The sequence below is a fragment of the Crocodylus porosus genome, unplaced genomic scaffold, assembly GCF_001723895.1.
Source record: "Crocodylus porosus isolate Cpor-Errol unplaced genomic scaffold, CroPor_comp1, whole genome shotgun sequence".
NCBI lineage: Eukaryota > Metazoa > Chordata > Crocodylia > Crocodylidae > Crocodylus > Crocodylus porosus.
The window spans coordinates 50,406,822-50,429,941 of NW_017728943.1; the positions used below are offsets into that span (position 1 = coordinate 50,406,822).

Here is a 23,120-nt window from a genome sequence, read left to right on the forward strand (position 1 = left end):
TTCCTGCCCTTTGGGCAGGGGGCTGGACTCGATGATCTCCCGAGGTCCCTTCCAGCCCTGATGTCTATGAAATCTATGAAAAGGTAGATCTGTATTTCAGTGATATACAGCAGTTGATATCGACTGAAGTTCCTTTTTCTAGCACTGTGCAGATGTTAAGATAAGGCTATGTAAATGGAATTAAAAGAAAGCACATTCAAAACAACCATTCTTCACTCTGAGATGATAAAAGTAAGGAATCATCTGCCAGACAAGGTTGCTGAGGTTAGAACTGTCTGGTAATTGAAGAAACAATTAGGCGTCATTCCTGAGCAGAAACTGGCTGAGAAACAGAATTGTTTGGTAAGATATCTGAAAGTTTTACAGGTGTCTTCTTGAGAAAGAAATAAGTGGCTAGTGTCTTATTTATTATATAAATTTGCCTGTCTTGAAAGGGTTTGATTTTGACATTTTTGTTCAACAAGTGTAGAAATAAGGCCCAGTCCATTGTGTTCTGTAATGTTTATTCTCTCCATGTTGTGGCTAGTTGTTTTGACTTCTAATCATAGTGGCATATCTGTCAAGTGCCGTTTCACCTGATAAGGAAGTACTTTGAACAAAAACAATTATCTGGATTTTGTAATATCTATAAATGCAGGAACTTGTTCAAGAGTTCTGTTTATCAGGATAACTTATTATGTCTCCAAGAACCTTTATGGAGGCTATAGATGTGCTCATTCACATTCTAATTAGAATGCATTGGAGCAGATTCAATTAATGAAGTCTGCTCCACATTCTAATTAGAACGTTCCGGTGTTGCCTCACTGTCACATGTATTAAGCCCCTACACATTTCAAAATGGCCCCTGGGCCTCATCATATCAGCTTTAGATGAAGCATCCCACAGCCATTTTAAAACATATAGGGGCTTAATAAATGTGATGGTGAGCTGTTTTAATTACAGCAGGTGTCTGGGAACCACTGTAATTAAAACGGCCCCCTCCCCACTCCTGAGCCTGTGTATAGGCAGCCTTAGCTTTTTGTTTAACAAGTACTGCAGTACAGTTCTGTAGTTACTGTGCCAAAAGTAGATGAGCCTATATTAGTAGAAGTAGCGTAGGATAATCCACTCTTCCTTAAGTTTGTCCAGTTCTTTAAAAAATGTAGTAAAGGATTTGCGCAATCAATTAAAAGGTTGTACATTGTAAAGTTAGTCCTATATTTATCCAATTATTCTGTGAGATACTGTGATTAAATTGTGAAAAGCTTAATAGGACACGCTTTCTCTGTACCAGTGACCTTCACAACTTTGCTTAAGCCTCTCACCTCAACATTCTTAGTGCAGAGGGAAAACTGGTCCAACAAAGCTGTTTTGTGTCCACCATCCCTCCCACCCCAGTTTAGGGCAGGATCAGAGGCAGCTCCACATGGGGTGCAGTGGCACAATCACAGTCCCTCTTGTACTGTGTGTTAGAGCCAGTTCTCAGGAAGGCATGGCCTTGGCAGGGCCTGGATACCTGGATCCCATGAAGAGTCCAGCCAGAAACTGAGATCAGACCATGTGAGAAGAAAGAAATGTGGCTGGAGTCCCAGACTGGTGGGGAACATCAGAGTAGGGGGAGTAGGCACAACACTTGCAGAAAGGGAACCCACCTACCACCATCACGGTCCCCAGCTGACCTGGGCATGGAGTCCCAGAGCCTGTCTTGCTTTGCTCCAGCCAGGCTGTGTTTTGAAGCAGCTGCTTGAAAATCTGGGCTTGCAGACTCTTTCCCCACTCCAGCACCCACTCATCACCAGCAAGAGACACAGAGAGGTAGGCAGGGAGCAGGTCCAGGAATGAGGGCTGCCCATCATGCCCATTGTCCATGGCTGACCTCAGCAGTCCCCGCAACTGCTCCCCACACCTGAAGCCTCCCAAATGGTAAAGAGCACCCAAGGGGGCCAGGCAGGGAGCAGGGAGCAGGGACAGGAAAGCGGTACTCACCTACTTCTGCCACCACCATCCCAGCTGCCCTGTGACTAGTCAAAAGCTTTAGGGCTGCTCCTGCCCCACTCCAGCTAGGGCTCCAGGAAGTGGTTGTGTATGTGCTAAGATTCACCAGGGACAGTGCCATTGGGGGGGTGGGGAGGAGGGAGTCCCTCTTTCCTTCTCTTTGTCTGGTTTCCCCTCCTTCTCATTGTCCTCCACCTGCTTAAGTTTCCAGCCATGTTTCCTCACCCCATTCCCTGGGAGGCAGCACCAGTGGCATCTCCTGTACCCCCCTTTTCTTAATCTTGGATCCACCCAGGGATAGGATGGGTAGGGAATGACTTGGACCTTTCTTTCATCATATAGCTGCATCAGACAGTGGCACAAAAGTGTATACTCCCCATGTAACATTGAAATGTACAAATAGGAAATCAAGTCTCCTGAGTAATATTCATTCTCCTGAGCTGCTCTGGAGACTCTATGATAGGGTCCTGCATCTTACCTTTTCCAGATAGTTAGTTCCTCCTCTAATTCTTAGGCTTTACAGATATCATCTTAGATGGTAAATTCATCAGAGCAAGCATTGTCTTGGTATCTGAGACTTTTGAACATAATTGTGATATAAGTAATGAATAATCAGTGTCTACTTTCTCTAATTGCAGGAGATTTGTCCTCACCAAGGTGAGAGTCATTCCAAAAGGAGCTTTCACAGGACTGGCCGATTTAGAGAAAATGTATGTATTGGTGGTTGTTTGTTGGTTTGTTTTCTAAATAATGTGTTTGGTTGTGTTTGCTATTATTGCCCTTTTTTTGTAAGAAGGCCACTAATGCTCTATGCTACAGAAGTATGTTTTCCATCTTCTCAAATTTCTGTTAAAAAAGGAAGAAACACAAAAAGATAGCTAATACTCCAAAGTAATATTGTCACACATACATCTGGATGGAACACCTGGGCAAGGTTTAGCTCAGCATCCAATGTCAGGATAATTAACAAGGAAAATGTCAGCAGTAAACTCTGTAGGAATCTGATTAAATCTGAGAACTGTGTGCTTTGCTACAGTATGTCAACTAGGAATACAGGAAGGGAACACCACCAGTCAGAACCATAGGTCAGCCAACTGTCATTTCAGCAATGAATAACTGAGCCAGTTTTCATTTTCATGTATGTTTGGAGGAGACCAGCTTTTTACTGATTGTGTTGGGATTTCCAAAGCCACCTAAAGATTTTATACATCTATTGCCCATTAATGTCTGTGCTTAAATCTGATGATGAATACATAGGTATAATTATAGATATATGTGTATATTTGGCAAACTGTATTTGTAACACACTTACCACTGCACATCACCAATGTAGTACACTCCTCCACAGTTGGAGAAAAAGAAATAATTGTCTATTTAAGGGGTTCCCAAACTGTGGGGTACACAAGACATCTCTAGGTGTACACAAGTGAAATTGTATAATGGAGGATTTAAGTTTCATTACAATAATAATTGGCATTTAAGCGGTTAAAATATAAAACATATGCTAGTAGGGGTACACAGGCAGCTAGTAAATCTGGAACGGGGTATGCAATAAGAAAATTATTTGGAAACCGTGGTCTATTCCATATTTCATTAGATTCACTCATCAGGGCTAAGTACAAACAGTCAAAAAGTCCAAGACTGAATCAATTCAGTCTTTGTGGGTTAGTCTAAACTGCACAGATTAAATTGAAACAAAAGTGAACAGACATTTATCTTTGACTCAGGGAATGCAGCCACATGCCTGCAGTGGCTCAGGCCAGAAGGCTGGGGGTGCTAGAGCACAGCTCTCTGGTTGTGTGTTCACTTCCTCTTCCTGTTGCTCCCAAGGCCTCTGGGATTTGCAGTCCAGAATTACAACAGCAGGATTCTACAGGGTTGCTATTCCTGCAGTCCAGAGTTGCAACCAGCAGTAAGTTTGAGCCAGGGAAAGGGTGTTTAACTCCTATCCCTGGCCCCAGGCCCCCCAGCCAGGGTTTGCCTGGCGGGGGCAGTCCCCCCCTGCAGACTGGGCGGCATCCCCAGCTGAGCTTGCCCCCCCTGCATCCCCCTTGTCAGCCAGCCCTCACTGCTCTAGTTAGGGAGCAGAGGGGCGGGGCCAGCCCTGCTGTCTGGAGCAGACAAAGCAGCACAACCCAAGGCTGGAAAGCGTGCTGTGATTTAACTTGAACCAAGAAGGGGTTCTGGGACCAAAGTTTCATAAACCAGTTTGACCTGAATCAATTAAGTCTGATACTACATTCAATCACATTTATCTTGTTTCAATCATTTTGAAGCTGGTTTATGTGCACTGAGCTTCTGTTCTGTTACAGGTTTCTACCAGTTTTTGATCACTTAAACCAATTTATGTATAACTTCTGTCTCTAGCCTATAAGACCAGAAGGGACATCTCTAGTTGGACCTACTAAAGGACACAAGTCCTAGGACTTCCCCAAATTAACTCCAGTTTAAGTAAGACCATATCTTTTAGAAAAATAGCCAGTCAATATTTTAAGCGTTCTAATGATGAAAAATCCATCACAATCCTTAGTAAGTTGTTCCACTGCTTAGTATACCCACTTGCTTAGTATACCCACTGTTAAGAACTTGCCTTGTATCTTTGTGCACTTCAGTGCAATTAGGTCCTTCACATTTTTTTTTGAAGCATAGATGGGACACCCCTAGCAGTACTTACACTTATAGTATAAGAATGGGCCATGCTTAAACCATTAGTGGGGTCATTGTAGTACAATGCAGTAAGAGTGTTTGGTTAGGTTTGCCCAAAGAAGTGAACCTTCTAACAATTCTGTGGGATGTCTGATCACCCAAGTGAATGGGCTTGATTCACTTCTGCTTTACTCCAGCTTTTACACCAACCTAAGTTATACTCAGTGGTGTTACAGAGCTAACATTTAAACCGAACACAGTTGCTAATCCAGCCCATTATAGAATATTTCAAAGGACTTGCGCTGTTTAGTTTTTGCTCATCATTGCAGCATAGCAAACAGTCATCAGAAGAAAAAGGAATGGAGTTCTTATCTTGTGAGTTTACCAATTAGGAATAAAACCAGCCCTGAACGTTCAGTTAGTTTTGTTGGCACTTGTTTCTCCCAAACTCTTCTGGTTTTCTTTTAGTCTGATGCTTACAGAAAATCATTAAGTTCGCTGGACTGTGAAGTGGGTTGCAAAGTGCATTGTAAACTGTTCACATTGTCTTTAATTACTCACAAAGCATATGCCAGATACATATGAAGTGTGAAGATTACACTGAATAGGATGTCTGTGACAAAGTGATGATTTATTGTTAACCAAAAAAAATTATATATGGAAATGAACTCAATTTGAAAATACATCTATGTACTATTAATAACTCTGGGGGGGAAACAGTTTATAACAAAATACCTTTGAAAATAGAAGTGTGATGAATATGTAAATTAGACCAATCAACATCAACAAATATGTGGTATATGCAGATGAGAAAGCAAACAGATAAAATGTGAAATAGCTCACAAATCATAAATATAACTCGTAAAGCATTCACTGGAAATATTCATGAAAACATGGGGACAAAAAAGTATATAATCAAATGATATATTTGCATATAAAAATAGAGCCTCTTCATGAAAGCCTTTTTTTCTCTCAGAAAATCATGCATAAAAAAGGATATTAAAGCAAACTGAAGACTATATAAAGAAAACAGCTATTAATAATGTGATACCTCCATGTGGTAAAATGTGGTTTGCCTAGTGTATATAAATTAGATACTTTAATCTACTGAACATACTGTGCTTGCATATAACCGAGAGACTGAAAATCAAAGACTGACTATATTTGCTGAGTGTATTAGTGAACAAGGAATGTAAAGAAAAATCAGCACTAGTCTCAGAGGCCTGAAAAACATGTTAATTTATGTATACATTTTCTATTAGAGATAGATTTAAAACCATTTTAAACAGCATGTTTGAAAATGGGTTTTGTTTAAAAGGTCCCTTGAGTTAGCAGGAAAACACCTGCCTTGGGTACCTGCTCTCCTACCTCTAGTAAAGGGTGGAGCTGATACAGAGAGTGGGCTTTCTAGTCTATCAAAGTGTTTTGAAAAACACAAAATAAGAGGGAATGGGTCCTCCAGAAAACCTGGGTCAGAATCTGAGCTCGTATATTCTCATTCAAACTGAATAGGAAAGCTTTGAATACACTGGTCAAACACTTTCTGTCAGAACTGTTTTTCTAGAAAAAAATTGAAATTTTGGCTAAACATTTTTCCCCACAGAATTTGCCAGTTCTTCTGTGTAAGATTTCAAAACCAAACATTTGAAAGCCAAAACCTGAAAAAAAATGCCAAAAAACCAAATAATCCAGATACCCTAGGGTTGTGTGTCATACCAAGATGAATCCTACAGAAGTGTTTGCCTAATCTGTTCTTAATAGTTTCCAAGGAGAATTTTTTTGTGGAAAATTTTAGCAATAGCCATTTTTTCATGATCATTATTATAATCATCATCAAAATTGCCTTTGTTTTGCTTTTTTAAATTAAAAAGATTCATTTTAAAGACAGACAAATAAATGGATGAACTTTTCATAAGTGTTTTTCTAGAAAAAAAACTCCATTTTAGAAAGTTTTCCAAATTATAACACATTTTGATAATCTACCTAGATTTCTTTTGCCAATGCAAAGCAGAGGCTGTTTCAAAACATGAAAGATCAAAACAGCAGACTGACTAGATCAAAACAGTAATCTTCTTGCTAGCTGCTCTCCAGCTTCTGTTCTGCACATCTCTTTCACCAGACTAATTTAGCAAATAGTGGGAGAGGCAAGTATATTAGTTACTCTAGTTACATTTTTAGCTTGTTCCTAGGTACCCTTAGCCTGTCAGAATGCAGCAACTCCTATAGAGTGCTGCTTAACCAACCTGTGTACACATCGCAAACAAATTAGCCCTCTGGTTACTAAATTTAAAGGCAACCCTGTGCAGGCACATATCTAGCACAATCAGTTCCCAAATGGTTCTGTAGATGCCATATCAGCATTAACCTGGGCCTGAATTTCATTAATGTAAAAGAGAACAAGTCTGAAGCCCATGTAAAAAGTATCTCTTTGCAATATTTCTTCTATTATCTTTCCTCATGTTTTCAGTGTGTAGCATGGCGGGGATGCTGAAAGCAAATCTGACAATACCTAATGTAAAGCTAGGATCCACAGCTGTTTTTAGATGGCAACTTGAATTAGGGATTATTAGGGACCTACCAAATTTGCAGTTTCATAATTTTTTTGGAACACCCAGTCTCTGCAAAAAACCCCAACTCTGCAAAAAGGTGTAAAATTGACAAGCAAGTGAGGGAAAAGAAAAAAAGAAAGGAGCAGCAAAGCAGAAAATGGCAGGAAGCCCTGGCATCCTAAAGCACAGGAAGAGGGAGAGAGGAAGAAGAGGGCAAGGGGAGCAAATCAGAAGCTGAGTCCCTGACAGGTTCAGTCCAGTGCCCAGTCGGGGGCTAGCCTAGAAGCTTGCAAAGAAGCCTGACTAACCCCACTCCACCACCACCTTTTTTTTTATCGCATTGCATTATATTTAATTGCATTGCTGCCTGCCTGCCCACCCACCAGGGTGAGGAGCTGCCTCCCCTCCTGCCGTGTGGTCCAATCTGCGGCAACCATTAACCCCATCCTAGACTGCTTGCTAACACATCAGTTAATGGCTTCCATATAATCCCCTGATCAAGCTAGTGAAAGCCACTAATTGACATGTTATTAAGCAATCTAGGATGTGGTTAATGGCTTCTGTAGGCTCAATCAGGGGATTGCCACATTAGCTTGTAGTCTAGGACATGGTTAATGGCTTCCAAACTTGATCAAGCCCACAAGACACCAATAACCATATCCTAGACTGGTTAATAACATGACAATTAATGGCGTCCATGGGCTTAAACTCCTGATCAAGCCTGGGGAAGCTATTAATTAACACATTAGCAAGCCCCAGTTTGGTGTCACCTGTCAATCTCTGGGGAGGGGCGTGATTTCTGGGGGCCCTCAGCCAATCAGAGGTGTGAGGGGGCCCACTAAGCTCCCCTGTAAAAATGACATCCAACACTGTGCTGGAACCACAAAATTGGGGTGGGGGGTTGGTAGGACCCTAGCCATGAGGGAGGCAGGCTGTGGGTCTGTGTATAGGCCTGGCAGGAGACTGGCTGTGGAGTGACAGGTGTTGTTGTAGGGTAGGTGGGCTGGAGAACTGTGTGGGGAATTACAGGTGAGCTGTGTTGAGGACTGGACAAGGGCTATAAACCATAAAGGACCAGTGCTCTAGGGTTGAGGACTGGACAAGGGCTATAAACCATAAAGGACCAGTGCTCTAGGGTATGTGCGTGGAACAGTAGTAGGAAAATACAAAGAAATTTATGCCTGTATTACTGCCATCTGTTCCACATGAAATAAAGGACTCCAGTCTTTGGGACTGCTACCTTGAACTCCAGAGATTTCAGGATTTCCAAGATTCTCAAAAGTGCTTCAGAGATATAAGAGCACAAGTCCTATGTCCATGTTCTATAAATTCTATGTCATTTGTTCAAGATAACTTATATTCCCAAAATCCCTTAGGCACTTGAAAAAAGTCTCCCAAATATTATTAAAATACTTCTTCCACACAACCTCTCTCTATATATTTTTTCTCATGCTTATCATCTTATATGTGAAGTACTTACTGACATACTTAGGTGAATATTCCTTGGGCCGTACAAAAGAGGAAAAGTATTACAATCCAGCTTTGAGAAAGTTGGTGATATCAAGTGAATGATTATGCTTTGACACTGGTGTTTTAAAAGGACTCCAGGAGCCAGTAAATTCTCAAAGGATCACTTCTCAGGGAGATTAAACTTCTTGGAGCTTGCATACGGCAAGATATTTTTTTCCTTCCACTTCCTTTCAGGGAAATCTGATCAAAATGTATTTTTTCTTCAAACAGATGCTCCTATATAAAATGATGGAGGTTCAGAGGATACCATCCTTTGAGCTTTCGGTGACCCTCAAATTTGCCCTGAAGAGTATCTCAAGCAAAACACCACCAGCAGCACACACATGCACACATCTTGGAATTTTTTCTTTGAAGAAATTCTTTTTTTAAATCCTGCTATGTGTATTTAGAGTACTCCATCTATCTCAGAACGTAGGGGAAAACTGAAGCTGGTATAAATCAATTGCGTTTCATTGAAGCTAACAGGACTTTGATGATTTAACAGCAGACCAGGACTTGGCATGACAGCAAAAGATGGGGCAGAGGAAGAAAAAAAAAAAAGGAAAAGAGTTATCCAAAAGGCTTCTGACTACCCTTAATTAATTATCCCTAGGGACCTACTGAATTTGGGGTGGATGCCTCTGGTTTCATGGTCCAAGCAAGGTGTTGGACACCATTTTCACTGTGGAATATGGTGGGTCTTCTATGCCTCTGGGGCCCCTGAAGTCCTGCCCCTCCCTGGAGATTGATAAATGGCCCCAGACTGGGGACGGAGCCCATGGAAGTCATTAATTGCCATGTTAGCGAGCAGCCTAGGATGCAGGCTTGACCACATACCAGGAGGAGAAGCAGGTCCTCGCCCTGGCAGGTGGGCAGGCAGACAGCATCAGGCTGGGCATTTGCAGTGCAAAAAGAATCAAAGCAAAAAAAAGCAGGGGGAGGTCATGCTCCTTTGTGAGCTCCCATGATGGGCCCTCACTACCTCCTGGACTGAGCCTACGTCAGGGGCTCAACCTCTGATCTGCTCCCTCTCCCCACTCTTCTCCCCGTTTCCCCCTCCTATGCTTCAGGATACCAGGCCTTTCTGTCATTTTCTGTTTTGCTACTCCCCCTTTTTTTTTTCCCCCCCTGCTCACTCACCAATTCTGTGCCTTTTCACAGGGACCAAGCTTTTTCACAGAGATGGATCAAATGTGCGGTTTCTGTAAAAATCACAAAATTGCAAATTCGGTAGCTGTCTAATCATGGCCCTCTTTCCAGGCATGCTATAAAGACACTGAGATGAGTTCTGCCCACCCTAGTTCAGGAACTGAAGCAACACGGTACTATATGAGGTGCTACCTGGCAGCAGGGAGAATTAGCCAAGCCACAGCACTATGCAAATCTGATTCACCTGCTCCATGTTGAGGGAGCAACATACTTAAAATACCCTACTATGTCAACAGGAGTCCTGCCTGGCACCAAGGAAATGTTCGTGCAACAATTCATAGCACTTCCGTAGTCCACTAGGAGAACCCCTGGTGTAGAAAGAGTATTTGAGTAATTTGGCCACTCAGCCTATTCAGTACTTTAGGCTCTCTACTGACACTTCGAATTCAATGGCAATTTCTACAGTATCTAGTAAGAGTTTATTTAAACACACTTAGTTCACTATGAACAAAATGTATTTTGGACCATCAAGCTTGAAGGGCACAAATCCATGTATTTGATTCTTATGCATGGTGAAAGCAGCAAATAAGTGCACTATCTGCTGCCACTTTTGAATCTAATTATACATTTTCTCTCAGGCATTTGAGAGTGACATTTAAAAACATAAGGCCGTGACAAAAGAACATCAAAGGGAGGGAATGCAAAGTCAAGATTGATGTTCCAGGGGTTAGATAGATGTCTTAATAGGACAGGTGAAGATGATGATCCAATACAGAGTCTTTCATATCTGATCTTTGTTTAAAAGTAGACACCACTGAGTTGCATTAAAGACTGTTACCATCTGATGAACATTTGGTGACCTGTAAGCAATCAAGATATTGGTCTGATTCCTGTCAGTCAAGTCCCACATCCCACCACTGCACTGTCAGGGTTGTGGTAGTGTTGAAGTGATGTTGTAGCCATAATGCTAGGAAATATGTAAGAGGGAAGATTTTTGTAGGTGATATCTTTTATTGGATCAACTGTATGATTGGGACAGGCTTAGATAAGCTTTTGAAGCATTCAGATCTTGTGTAAGTCAATCTTGCTATCCAATAGAAATCATTGTCAGAGTTTAGTGGGGAAGCCAAGGGCTGGGTAATGACACAGAATATTATTTTCTTAAACCTTGAAGTAATATTTTTCTTCTTATCCATAAAGGTGATGCTTTGATTTCAAGCTTAAGGTTCAATGGCAGAAAAGAGGAAGAACAATGTATTTGTTCCCCCTTCCTGCAAACACACATATGATGGTGAAATCTCCATCTGCCCTGACTCCACACACCTCTCTGAAGTTTGTCCCCGTAAAGCGAATGATGAAGTATTTTGCCAGCTTCTCAAAAGAGTTTTATAATATGCAGTCACTGAAAAGACTAAGCAATGTATTTGTCACTTCTTTAGAAGATGGTTAGTTATGGCCTGGTTACATTTCCATGTGGAGTGCAAATCCCAAAGTGCAGTCGCACTACTGAAAATGCTCTGTCCCCAGCCAATGCAAAACCACCCTTGGGATAGTGAGTTTGAGAGCTGTGCATGAAAATAAGGTGGCATAATACTATCTTAAGTTTATTGCCTGGGAGTAGAAGATGTGTGCCTCTTTCTGGATATAATCAGCAATGGACCAAGACCATCTCTTTTTATTTTTAATCTATAAATGTTTGTGCTACTTCATCACCTGGTGTTGTGCTCTTTCTTGCCAAAGTCTGCCTGTGGGAGTGACCTTGAAGCTTGTTACTCTGTTGCAGATGTACAGAAAAGTGCACTGGTCTTTTATTATCTAGCCAACAACTCACAACCTATGAGCAGTTATTTCTATTAGGACATTGTAAGGTAACCCAGTAAATACATAAATTCCACAGAACTTGCTCTCCAAGCTTTGTTCCAGTTTTTGGACAGAGTACTATTAAAAAACAAAATAATTCTTTTTAAATGTGAAGGACAGTAAAAGTAAAATCAATTAACGGTCCCTAAACAATACTTTCCCCCCCATTTTTTAATTTTAAAATATCACAATATTGTGTTTCTATTAGCAAAAGTAAATTAAAACACATGTAAAGTATTTTTAAATGTAAATTTAATTTAATAATTACTTCTCCCTCATTTTGTAATTTCAAGAATTTTAAGTTTGCCGTAATTAAATTATAGCAGAGCCATTATTTGTGAAGCGTGCTAATACAAAGGTGACAGTAAGAACTGATGTGTTTGACAGGAGTCAGTCAGCACATCCATTATAGTCTCCGTTTCACAGTTTTCCAGGCATAGGGACAGGTAGGCAGAAACAAGTGTGTATATTTCCTGTGTATATTGTGAATATATTAATTGCCTATCCAAATTCTCCTATTGCCAAATAATTCAGACTATTTGAATTAATAAAAAGAAACATGGGGAAAATACACCATAAATGTTCAGTTCTTTGTAGGAGGAATCCTAACTCCAGTGTTCCTTTAGAATTTCCCAAATAATCAAATCAATTCTGGACACATTATAGTTCTCTGTAAACCTGTCCAATTGAATCATCCTGGTGTTTGGGGCAATTTTGCAGGGAAAACATCACCCACTGAAGCTTGTTTATTATACCTGACACATCTGACTGAAAGCCTACAGACAGTTGTCCTAGATCTGCTTGAATTGCCCCTTTGACTCAAAATAAATGGGTTGCTGCTCCTTCACTTATTTTTCATATTGTAGTAGATGCTGATTTTTCTGGTAATGGGCCACTTTCAGGTAAATCTCAGGGCTACCTACAGTTTTCTTTTTGGAGCACTGATTTTACTTGTTTGTTTAATTTCTGTATTCTTATGTAAAAGACTATTTTTGGCAAAAAGAGGGGGATTTTCCCTTCCTCCGGCCCTGCCCCCCACCCCTCCCCTGCATCATTTCCTGAAACTACATCTCTTACTTTTCTTTCCTTTGGGCTTTTTTTCACCATTTTCAGGAATAGGTAGATTTTTTCTATGTTTGTTTTCTAATTCCTACATTTGTCAAGTAGAAGCAATATCCTTCTAAGTACCTCGATGAATGCGTGGAAAATGCTTTACTAAATAGCCTACTGCACTCCTTATGTTGGCTTAAAGATTTCTTTATTAAACTTGTATACAAGTGCCACAATTCAGAATTCCTCACTTTAATTGTATTTTGCATTTTCTAATTTAATTCACAGTGTATGCATGGAAAAGGGTGAGCCTTATCATGTGACCTTTCCAAATATTGCTCAAAAACAGACGCATTTTTTCTTGTTAAAATAGACACATTCAAATTCCATGCAGAAGCATAAATTTTAATGAAGTTCACTTGTCTTTTACCCACCAAACATGTATAGCCACTAATAATACTGTCAGACATTCAGAATAAAATACATTGAATCAAACGGTCAGTAAAAAGCTAGGGCTTTGTCAGCTAATGTCAGTAAAAAGTTAGGGCTGAGAAATCAAGCAACACAAAAGTCAACAAGTTAAAAGATATTAAGGTTTTGAATTTGAGCTGACTGCGAAATGGGATTTTTTTTTCTTTTCTTGCCAATGAAAATTTGAACACAAATATATTTGGAGGAAACCAAAGTAGTTTGATTCAAAATTAGTTCTTGTGATGCCTTATAGAAGTCGCATACAGTTCAGGTATCTTAAGTTACCATTCTCTTCCATCAGCCTGGTGCTCTACTCAGATTTAGTCTCTTAGTCTGTGTCCACATGAACGGGAGGGTGCATTTGCAGCAGTAAAAGTAGTAGATGCACAAATCTGTGCTGCTACTTTGTGCATCAGTGCACATGCCTGCCTGTGCACTTTGCAGCAGGACACATTGTCCTACTGCTCCATGTGCTGCAGGGGGAGATGGCAGGGCATGGGGTGCCTCCATACAGGGCTTGCTGGAAGACAGTGCTGCAGTGCCATGGCTGGCCCCGCACCTTCCCCAAGTGCTACTCTGATCCATTTCCCTTTTCTGATATACTGCCCAGGGCTACAACCTGCCCTGTGCTCCCTGACCAAACTGCTGCTCTGCTTTCTGCTTCCTGCCATGTTCTTCCTGCCTTATCTGATGTTTACTTTCTTCTCCCTCTATCTTCCATCCTGCTTTCTGCCACCTTCTATATCTGCCACGTGCCACAAACAGAGGCTGCCCTTGCCACTTGTGGTACCTGTGCTGCAGATTGGTCTCCCCTGTTTTAACTCACCATGCTTGTCATTCATATTGGGGAATGAAGGCTGAATTATGGGGCATCTTAGAAGATGTATGAGGATGTTTCAGAAACTAACAATAAAATGGCCTCCCATGCTGTATGTCTGTGACAAAGTGGGAAACTGCACAACAGGGCAACGCTTATGGCAGTACTGTGAAACCCACCCATCATTGACAATACATAAAGAAGTAATGTGGTCCAAGGAATGATCATTCTACACAAAATGGTTTTATTTCAAAATTGCCATTACTCTCTGAAATACCCTTATATTTATGTCTTATGAGTCACATCACTAAGATATCCAAAATGGAATATTGATGTTTCCAGGTATTTAGTTTTAGAAGAAAAATCTAAGTTTCCTGAAGAAAGCAGCCCCTAAGTATTTCATGAAAAAAGTGGAAATCAGGTCTTAATAGACATTATTCAGCTTGTTTTAAACATAACTTTAACAGTATAAGAATGGAAAGGATGCACTCTACTCGAAATATGACAGAGTTGTTCTTAATGGGATTTTCTTTAATGAATGTTTTTTTTATTCACCATTGTTGTTGTTAGAGTGGAAAGTTGGAATTAGAGAATAATCCATAGTTTGCCTTCAGGAGGATTTTAGAAACATCGTGTATAACTAATTTTATTCCTTTTCTGTTCATGTTCAAGAAATGATGCCAGGGGAATTGGCATGTTACTATGAAGAATTGTTCCCTGCCACTACACAAATGATGATACAAATCTCAGCATTTATGGAAAATAAATGCTGAAGTGAAGTCAAGACATTTATTTTCTAAGCAGGAAACACTGATTCTGTGATAACATTGTATTGCACTGCCTTTATTCCTATTAGAGCAAAAGATTAATGTTGAGTCAATCATTAGTCTTTGTTGTTTTGTTCAATGAAGTGGCAGTTGATCACTTCATCATTATTAGTTAGCTGCAAGCTGGTTGCTCTATAGGAGTTACTAGATCAAATTCACCCAAGGGTAGAGCCACTGTCTTCAATGAGCATGCAGCAGTCATTAATTTAGCACAATGCATGCTATTATCAAAACAGCTCATTACACTTAAATGTTTTAAGTTCTTGTTTAAATTTTTGGACCAATATAACTATGTTTTATTTTAAATTATTTTATTTAAAGTGTTAACAATAATAATAAGAAGAATAACTATTTTTTCTGAATACCCTACTTCATAGCCAGAGTGTTTTTAGAGGTTATTAGTCTTCTTGGCTGGTACAAATTATGATTATTACGGCATAGAATGAAAGAAAGGCAGTAAGCAACTGTAAGTGATTTACTCTTTAGTGAAGGCAATGCACAAGTTTGAAATAACAAATTAGCAGAATTACAAGGGAAGATATTATAGTCATAAAGAAGAAGGGCTGGAAGAGACCTCCATAGGTCATCTAGTACAATCCCCTGCCTAAGGCAAGGTCATCCCTATCCAAACCGTACTATACAAATTAGAGGTGCACTGATACATTGCTCCATATTGTATTGGCACTGATAAAAGGAAAATTGACATTATCAGCAATCGGCTTGTTTTGGTGGATGTGGCTGATAATGTTGCTGATAAATGCTGCGTGCATGTGCGCAGCTGCAGCATGCACATGGCAAGCTGGGCAGTTTGGAGAGTAGTGTCCACCTGCTAAGTCTGTTGAGAGGAAGAGACTGAAGAAGGGAGTGGGTTGGGGGGGCAGATCAAGGGAGGCTGGGGCTGAAGCAGAGGCAGGCACTGCCCAGCTGGGGCAAGGCAGGGCACAGGATGGAGCCACAAGCTGTTCCTCCAGGGGGTGCAGGGAGGGGTGGCTCCTGTTGCTGTGTGCACTCCTGGGGAAGGTCCGGCAGGGTGTGCCCCTCCTTATCTTTGCATGGCGTGAGGGTGGGCTGCCACTGCGGGCTGGGGTTGGTGCCAGGTTCTTTCCAGAGGAGGAAGGGCCAGGGCTGTGCTCGGGGTGAACAGTGATGGTAGCACTGGGAGGTGGGTTACAGGGTAAAGCCACCCAGAATTCACCATAGCCCTACCCCACAGTCCATCCCAGTGCCACCACTGCCAACCCCAAGCACAGCCCTGACCCAGCCCCCTGCCGGAAAGAGCCCAGTGCCTTTCCCAGCCCCAGCCCACAGCAACAGCCTGCCCTCACTCCATGCACATATGTGGGTGGCATACATCCCCCCCATGCCTCCCCCAGAGGTGCATGCAGTGATGGGAGCTGCCCCCCTCCCCATGCCCCATGGATGAGCTGCTTGTGCCTCCATCCCATGCCCTGCCCCACCCAGACTGGGCAACAACTGCCCTTGTCCCATCCCCAGCCCCAGCCCCATTCCCTCCCTCACCATGTGGTCTTGATCTGCAACCTCCGTGCCCCTCCCTCCCCCTGCCACTTCCCCACAACAGACTTACCAGCCAGACACTGCTCACTAAGCTGCTGGGGTGCACACAGGCAATCGGATCAGTATCAGCCAATATGGCTGGTTAATAATTAGCCATCAGTATCAACCCAAAAAATCTTTATCAGTGCACCCCCAATACAGATCCACTGTCTAACTTCCTAGCAAAACTACACAATCAACCCAGGCACAACACAAGAAATAGGGCATGTTTACATAAGACACATTAATGTGCCTTAGCCTGATTTACTGCGAAGTATGGGTATGCACGTATATGTGTGAACCTTTACTACACAGTAAGAATGGCTAATCATGACTAATTTGATACCTGAAAATGCAAGTATCAAATTTAGTCATGATTAAAGCAGTAATGCACATGTAGACAGAACCCAGCACTAAGTTTAGTGCTGGGTCTGCACTGCCTCTAGAAGGCCAGCCTGAGATCAGCCCCATGGCTCCTGCCCTAGGGCTAGATTGCCTCTGTGGCAACCCCTACCAAGCTATAAAAGCCTGCAGCCATTTTGTGCCCTGGGAGACACTGCACAGGAGCCTGGAGGAGCCTGTTCACTCCCCAGGAGCACTGAAGACCATTTGTTCCCCCTGGACAGGACTGAGGCTGCCTCTGCCCATCCTGTAACCTATCCAGAACTGCTGCTTGGCCACAGATGGGTGTTACAAAAGGCTGCTGCCTGCTGCACCCTTCTTCCCAGCCCTGATATCTCTGGCAGCACAGCCAGCACCTGCTCCCTGCTGCTGCTTCCCCCCCGCCCCCAGCAGTCTGTCCTGTGTTTGCAGTGCTGTGGTGCATTGCCTCTGGTGCATGGCTCCCAGTCCTGTGCCATGCTCCTGCACTTGGCACTGCTGACTGCTGTCCAGGGCTGGGAACACAGGGACAGCCATGCGGGGCCCAGAGGGCTGGCATGGGACACTATGTCATCCTCCTCCACATCAAGACCCAGCTCTGCCTACATGCACAGACCCATGCTTTGGGGCAATGTGAAAATGTTGAGGCAGTTTGAGTGGGGCAGGCGCTTGAATGCCCACATTTTTGAGGTCTTATCGGGCAGCATACAAAAATAAGGGCACTCCCGGTCAGCACAGTAGTGCTGCATAAAAGTCAAGGCCTTGTGGGCACAGTGGATGGCCATGACCAACCATAATTGTTGGTCTGGTTGTGCCTGCAAGACATGCCCTTTATGTGGCAGCTGACCAACATTTTGGTGCCCTGGGACCCAGGCTGAAACCCTGCAGTGTTCACCAGCAGGAGCAGCCTACCTGAGCCCCCACCCAACCCTGACTCCTCCAGTGACACGTCACACTAGCAGCCCGGGAGCCCTGGCCAGTGGCCAGTGCACCGGCTCTGCAACTCCAGACCCTGCCACAAGGAGTGGTCAGTCATGACACTGCTGGCTGTCAGTGGTGCCAGCTCATCCCTGAGGGGCCTGGCCAGGCATTAGCCCACCACACACCATGGGCCATGGACACCGGGTGCAGCCAGATACTGCTGCTGACAAGGAGGCCTACGCTAAGCCGCCAGCCTCAGCAGCCTGACACATGGTAAGTCCTACACTGGAGAAGGACCCTTCCAGCCCTTGCCTCTGGCCCCAACCCCCTCTCCACACCCAGCCCACCTGTGCTTACCTGGCCCCAGGTTCCCTCCAACAGCACGCAGAGAGGTGGGACACAGTTCAAAACTTAATTGATCATCCCATGTCCTTGCAGCTGGGTGGGCAAGTGCCTCTCACATGCTAGGGAAGGTGTCAATGCTGTCAGTGATGTTCTCCTTAGCAGTCAGGGGCAGGGACATGTAGTGCTGCCACAGGTAGCCCTCCAGGTGGTGTTGGAGGTTGCAGGGCAGCCCAGGCTTACCCTCTGTGCCATTGTAGCTCAGGGTCCCAAACCAAGAGTGCAGGTGTGAGCGGAGCACTAGGAGGATCAACAGCAGCAGGGTGTAGTGGCTTAGGCACCCCTCAGCCTAAGCTAACAGCTCATTGCACACTGCCCAAGGTATATGCAGCAGTGGTTCACTTGGGACTCATTGGCAGTATGGCAGGGGGCCAGGGGGCCTCCCTGGAAAGGACCCCAGAGAGGAAGGCAGGGCAGGGGTCATCCCCTTACCCAAGTAGTAGAGGAGGCCTACCCACCCCAAGCCTGAGTGCTGTGGGCTGGGTGGCAGGGCAGCATTGTGGTTGGCTTGCAGAGGAAGTGGAGGAAGCAGGGTTTGGAGTCATGGAAGCAGGCGGTGTCAGAAGCCTGGCTTGTCCTGATCCAGGAATGGGGTGGGGAAGGCAGGCTGTCTGTGGCCAGCACCCACTGGCCCACTAGTTCCAGGGGAGTGCATGGGGATGTGGGGCTTAGCCAGTGGCCACCTAGGCCCAGGTTTGCCCAGCCCAGCTTACAATGGTCTCTGGGGATCCGTGCATGACTTACCCACAAGCTGAAGCCAGGCAGGGCACAGACCCTGGTGCAGAGCATCTTATCTCTGAAGTGTTGCAAACTCTCACAAAAGACTTCTGACTCTTGCCTCTGCAGGGCCAACATCTGGCTATGGGGTTGAGCCCACTGGCCCCAGTTGGGATGCCTCTTCAGGGTCACCGCCACTCACATGCTCTGGCTTCACCAGCAGCATATGCAAAACAAGATGCTCCTGCTTCAGCAGCTGATGGTGGTGGCTGAAGAGTGGGAGGAGCAGTCTAAGGCCTGGTGCCAGGAGGATGTCACCCAGGAGGAGGCATTTTGGGCTGAGCTCCTGGCCCTGGAGCGGGAGTGGCTCCTGTGTGAGGAGATTGCCATCTAGCACAAGGCAGCACAGGCCACAGATGATGACTGGCAGACCCTGGACATCCTCCTGGGCCTGGCAATTGTGTTAGTGCTTCCCACTGCTCTGTCCCTCTCCATGGCCCTGCAGGACATCTGGAAGCTGTCTACCACACACTGCTTCCTGGGCCTGAGAGGAAGTTCTGAGATGCCTCCAGCCCACAGGAGGTCCTGGCCCTGCATCCAGCCCAGGTCCCCCACCTGCCACCTGGGCCTAGCCCTGCTGCTTGCCCTGATGTCATGTGTGTCACCACAAGGGAATGCTGGCCCTGCACTCAGGCAGCCAGTGGGGGAGCTGCCCACCCTGGAGGAACTGCATCCACTATCACTCCAGGATGAGCCCAGGAATGGCCTGAAGCTGGGATACTAGCTGTCTGTCCCTGGGCTCTGCCCCTTAGGTGACCCCAACTCTGGGACACTAAAAAACTGAGATTCTTGTATATAGTTTCCACATTGGAAAGAGGTTTTTTGTATTGTTGGTGGGTGGGGAGTGTGATGGAGGAGCTCTGTGTGTTGGGGAGGGAGTGGGGCAGGGAGGAGAGGATGGGTGTTGTGAGGGGAATAAAGCTGTTTTATTTCAAATAAGTGCCTGGCCTAAGAATGGTCCCAGGGTGGGCAAGGGGTAGGGGCTGTGTGGGTGGTGGGGCAGGTGGGCTAGACGGGGGAGTGCTCCAAGATGTGATCCACCAGAGCCTCCTGTACCTGGTGCCCTGCCCCTCCCCCCCTTGTGGGTGTGTAGCTTACCTGGGACCTCGCCAAGGGAGATCTACTACTGGTGCTGCCACTGCGGGTCATGCTTCTGCCAACAGGCATCCTCCTCCTGGTATGCCTCCTTTACCCAGGCCTCCTAAAACAATTCCCCCCAAGACCCACAAATATTGTAAAGCACATGCTGCTATGATGACCCTAGGGAGGTTGTTTGTGGGCACTTCAAGGCAGGCCATAAGGGACTGCCAGTGCCTTTGAGGTGGCCAAAGGCACACTCAACCAAGGCATGGATCAGACCAAGGCACTGATTAAAATGGGCCTGGTGGGGGTCCAGGCACCCATTGTAGGGCCTCATGAGCCATGGGAGAAGTGGATATGCTGGGTCCCAATAAACAGGGGTGGGATGACAACAGTGCCCAGCTGCAGGTCCTCCACTCCTAGTACAAAGCACCTGCTCTCCATAAACACCCCCAGTCTAGAATTCCTGAATATGTGTGCATTGTGCATGCTGCCTGCCCAGCCAGTGCTGAAATGGGTGAAATCCCTTGTGATCAATGACCGCCTGCAAGATCACCAAGTGGAACCCCCTGCAGTAGGGCTTGTCTGTATGGGGTGGGCAGGTGACTGGGATGTACATTGCATCCAGGGCTCTGATACACTGGGGTAACTCCTGTGACCTCCACCTGGGGGTTGTGGATGTGGAGGATGGTCCACCAGCACATCCTGGAGGGCACCATACACCTCCAGGACAGCTTCTCCAGCAGTGACCTTGCCCACCCTGAACAAGTGTCCCAGTACCACAGGTTAGCAGTTGGGGCTAGCTGGACTAGCAACAGGGCCAGGCAGGTATCTGCAGGGAGGGCCAGGTGCATGACAGTGTCCTGGCACTCCATATGGGGCCAGAGCTGGTGAAGCAGATCAGTGAAGGTGGCTTGGGTCATCATGAAGGCATCAACCTACTGCTTGTCATTCCAGTCACGTTGCACCAGGCACTGTCATCCGTCCTGCCTGGTGCAGTCAGCCCAAAAACCAGTGGGGCTAGAGGGCCAGGAGGGTAATGGAGGCCCCGGTGGTGGCCTCCTGGAGCCCCTCATTATTGTGGCTGGCAGCAGCAGGTACACAGTGGCAGGGGCCCTGGGAGGGTGTAGAGCAGTCAGCCAGGCAGCGGCTGTGTATGGGGGAGCCAGGCAAAGCAAAATGGCTGTGAACCAGGTGATGGTTACTGTGATGAGCCAGCAGGATGACTGAGGTGGCCACGAGGATCAAGTAATCCTGTTCCTGGCTGCCAGGGGCTGGGGCAGCCATAGCTAAGGGCCGCAGATGGGGCAGGAGCAGAGCTCCCACATGCCACCAGTGTCTGTGCCACAATGCTCATCTGTGCACTGGAACTGGCTACCCAGACAGCACAGAGTGGGGGAGGGAGGTGTTTTAAAGATGGCTTCCAAGTGCTGGCAGCTGGGCCCAGAGGCTGGAGCTTCCCCTGGTGGCCACAAGGCAGGGCTGGAGAGACCTGGCACTAAATTTAGTGCCAGAGCTCTGCATGTGTAGACACCTCCCAAAATTGCTTACTGCACATTATCTTAATGCACAGTAAATCTAGTCACGACTAATTGCACATGTAAATGTGCCCATAACATCCTAATCTGCCACACATAGAGTGGGGGAGGGGGGGCTGTGGCAGTCAGCATCTTAATGCTGCAAAGGTTGTTAAAATAGACTTGAGAGATCCCAGGAAGAGATCCATATCCTTGCTACAGAGGAAGACAAAAGCCTCACAGTCCCTATCAGTCTGCCCATGGGGTAAAATTACTTCCTGACCCCAAACATAGCATTCGGTCTGAAGCTGAGTGGGATGGTGCTTGGGGGCAAGACTCTCTAGCCCGGAACCTCTGGGTTTAAGTCCCAGAAGGAACATTGGTACACCCTGGTCAAAATCCCCAGTCTTTGCCGCAGCCAACACCAAATGCCTCTGAGGAAAATGTAGCAACAGGAGGGGGAAAAAAAGCTTCACAGACCCATGTGGCTACCAGGAAAGCCCAGAAGCATAGGTGACTAGTAGGAGATGCATGGGGGTGCACGTGCCCCCACTGATGGGACCTGTGCCCTCCCTGATGGCTGACACCAATGTTGTCAGCAGGGCTGGTGCCCCACCTGACAGGGCCGCCACTGTCGGCTTCTGCGGCTGCCCCCCAGATTCAGGAAGCACCAGTCACTCATGCCCTGAAGCATGGTAAATACTAAGTGGAACACAGGCATCACTACATCTAGATCATCTCTGATCATTGCCTGCCCAACCTCTTCTCAAACACCTCCACAATTTCCCTATATAGCCTATTCAATTTCTTCTAACAATCAAAAAGTTTTTCCTGTTATCACATCTAAACCTACTTTGCTGCAAGTTCAAGCCATTGGCCTGCCTTACTTTCAACAGCAAAAAAGAAAAGGTGTTTTCATTCTTCTTTATTCAAATATTTAGATTGTTATCATGTCCCATTAAGCACCTTTTCCACAAGCTGAACATGATTAGCTCCTTCAGCCTTTCCTCATACGACTTTCTTTCCAAACCGATTATCATTTTTTTTGCCCACCTCTGGGCCCTCTCTAACTTCTCCATGTCCTTTAAAATGTAGAGCTCCAAACTGCATAAAGCATTCTAGAAGAGAACCAGCGCGGAGTAGAAAGGCTCCATCACCTCTCGAGTCTTGCACCTGATGCTTCTACTGATGCATCCCAAAACCATATCCGGCTTCTGTACAGCTGCATCACACTGCAGACTCATATTCAGTCTATGATCTACCAAGACTCCCAGATCATTCTCTGTAGTATTGCCAGCCAGCCAAGTGTCACCCATTTTCTATTTGTATTTTTGATTATTCCTCCTGAGGTGTAGCACTCTGCATTTGTCAGCACTGAACTTCATCCTGTTAGTTCTAGCCCAGCTTTTCTATCTGTCAAGATCCTTCTAAACTGTGCTGTCTCCAATGTGTTTGCATTCCTACCAAGTTTTGTGTCATCTGCAACCTTGCACATGAAGTTTTTTATGCCAGCATCCAAGTCATTAATAAACACGTTGAACACCACTGGGCCCAGGACAGAACCCTATATGACACCACTCAAAACCTCTTGCCATTCTCAGATGGATCCATTTATAATTACACTTTGCTTGTAGCT

At 45.1% G+C, this 23,120-nt stretch overlaps 1 protein-coding gene across 1 annotated transcript in view; it reads left to right on the top strand.

The window, feature by feature from the left end:
• FSHR (follicle stimulating hormone receptor) overlaps positions 1 to 23,120 on the top strand; it is a 188,118-nt gene that overhangs the window by 60,958 nt on the left and 104,040 nt on the right. Inside the window, exon 2 of the mRNA XM_019549338.1 lies at positions 2,613 to 2,684. Within this exon, the coding sequence (XP_019404883.1) occupies positions 2,613 to 2,684 (72 nt within the window). The remainder of the gene's footprint in view (positions 1 to 2,612; positions 2,685 to 23,120) is intronic.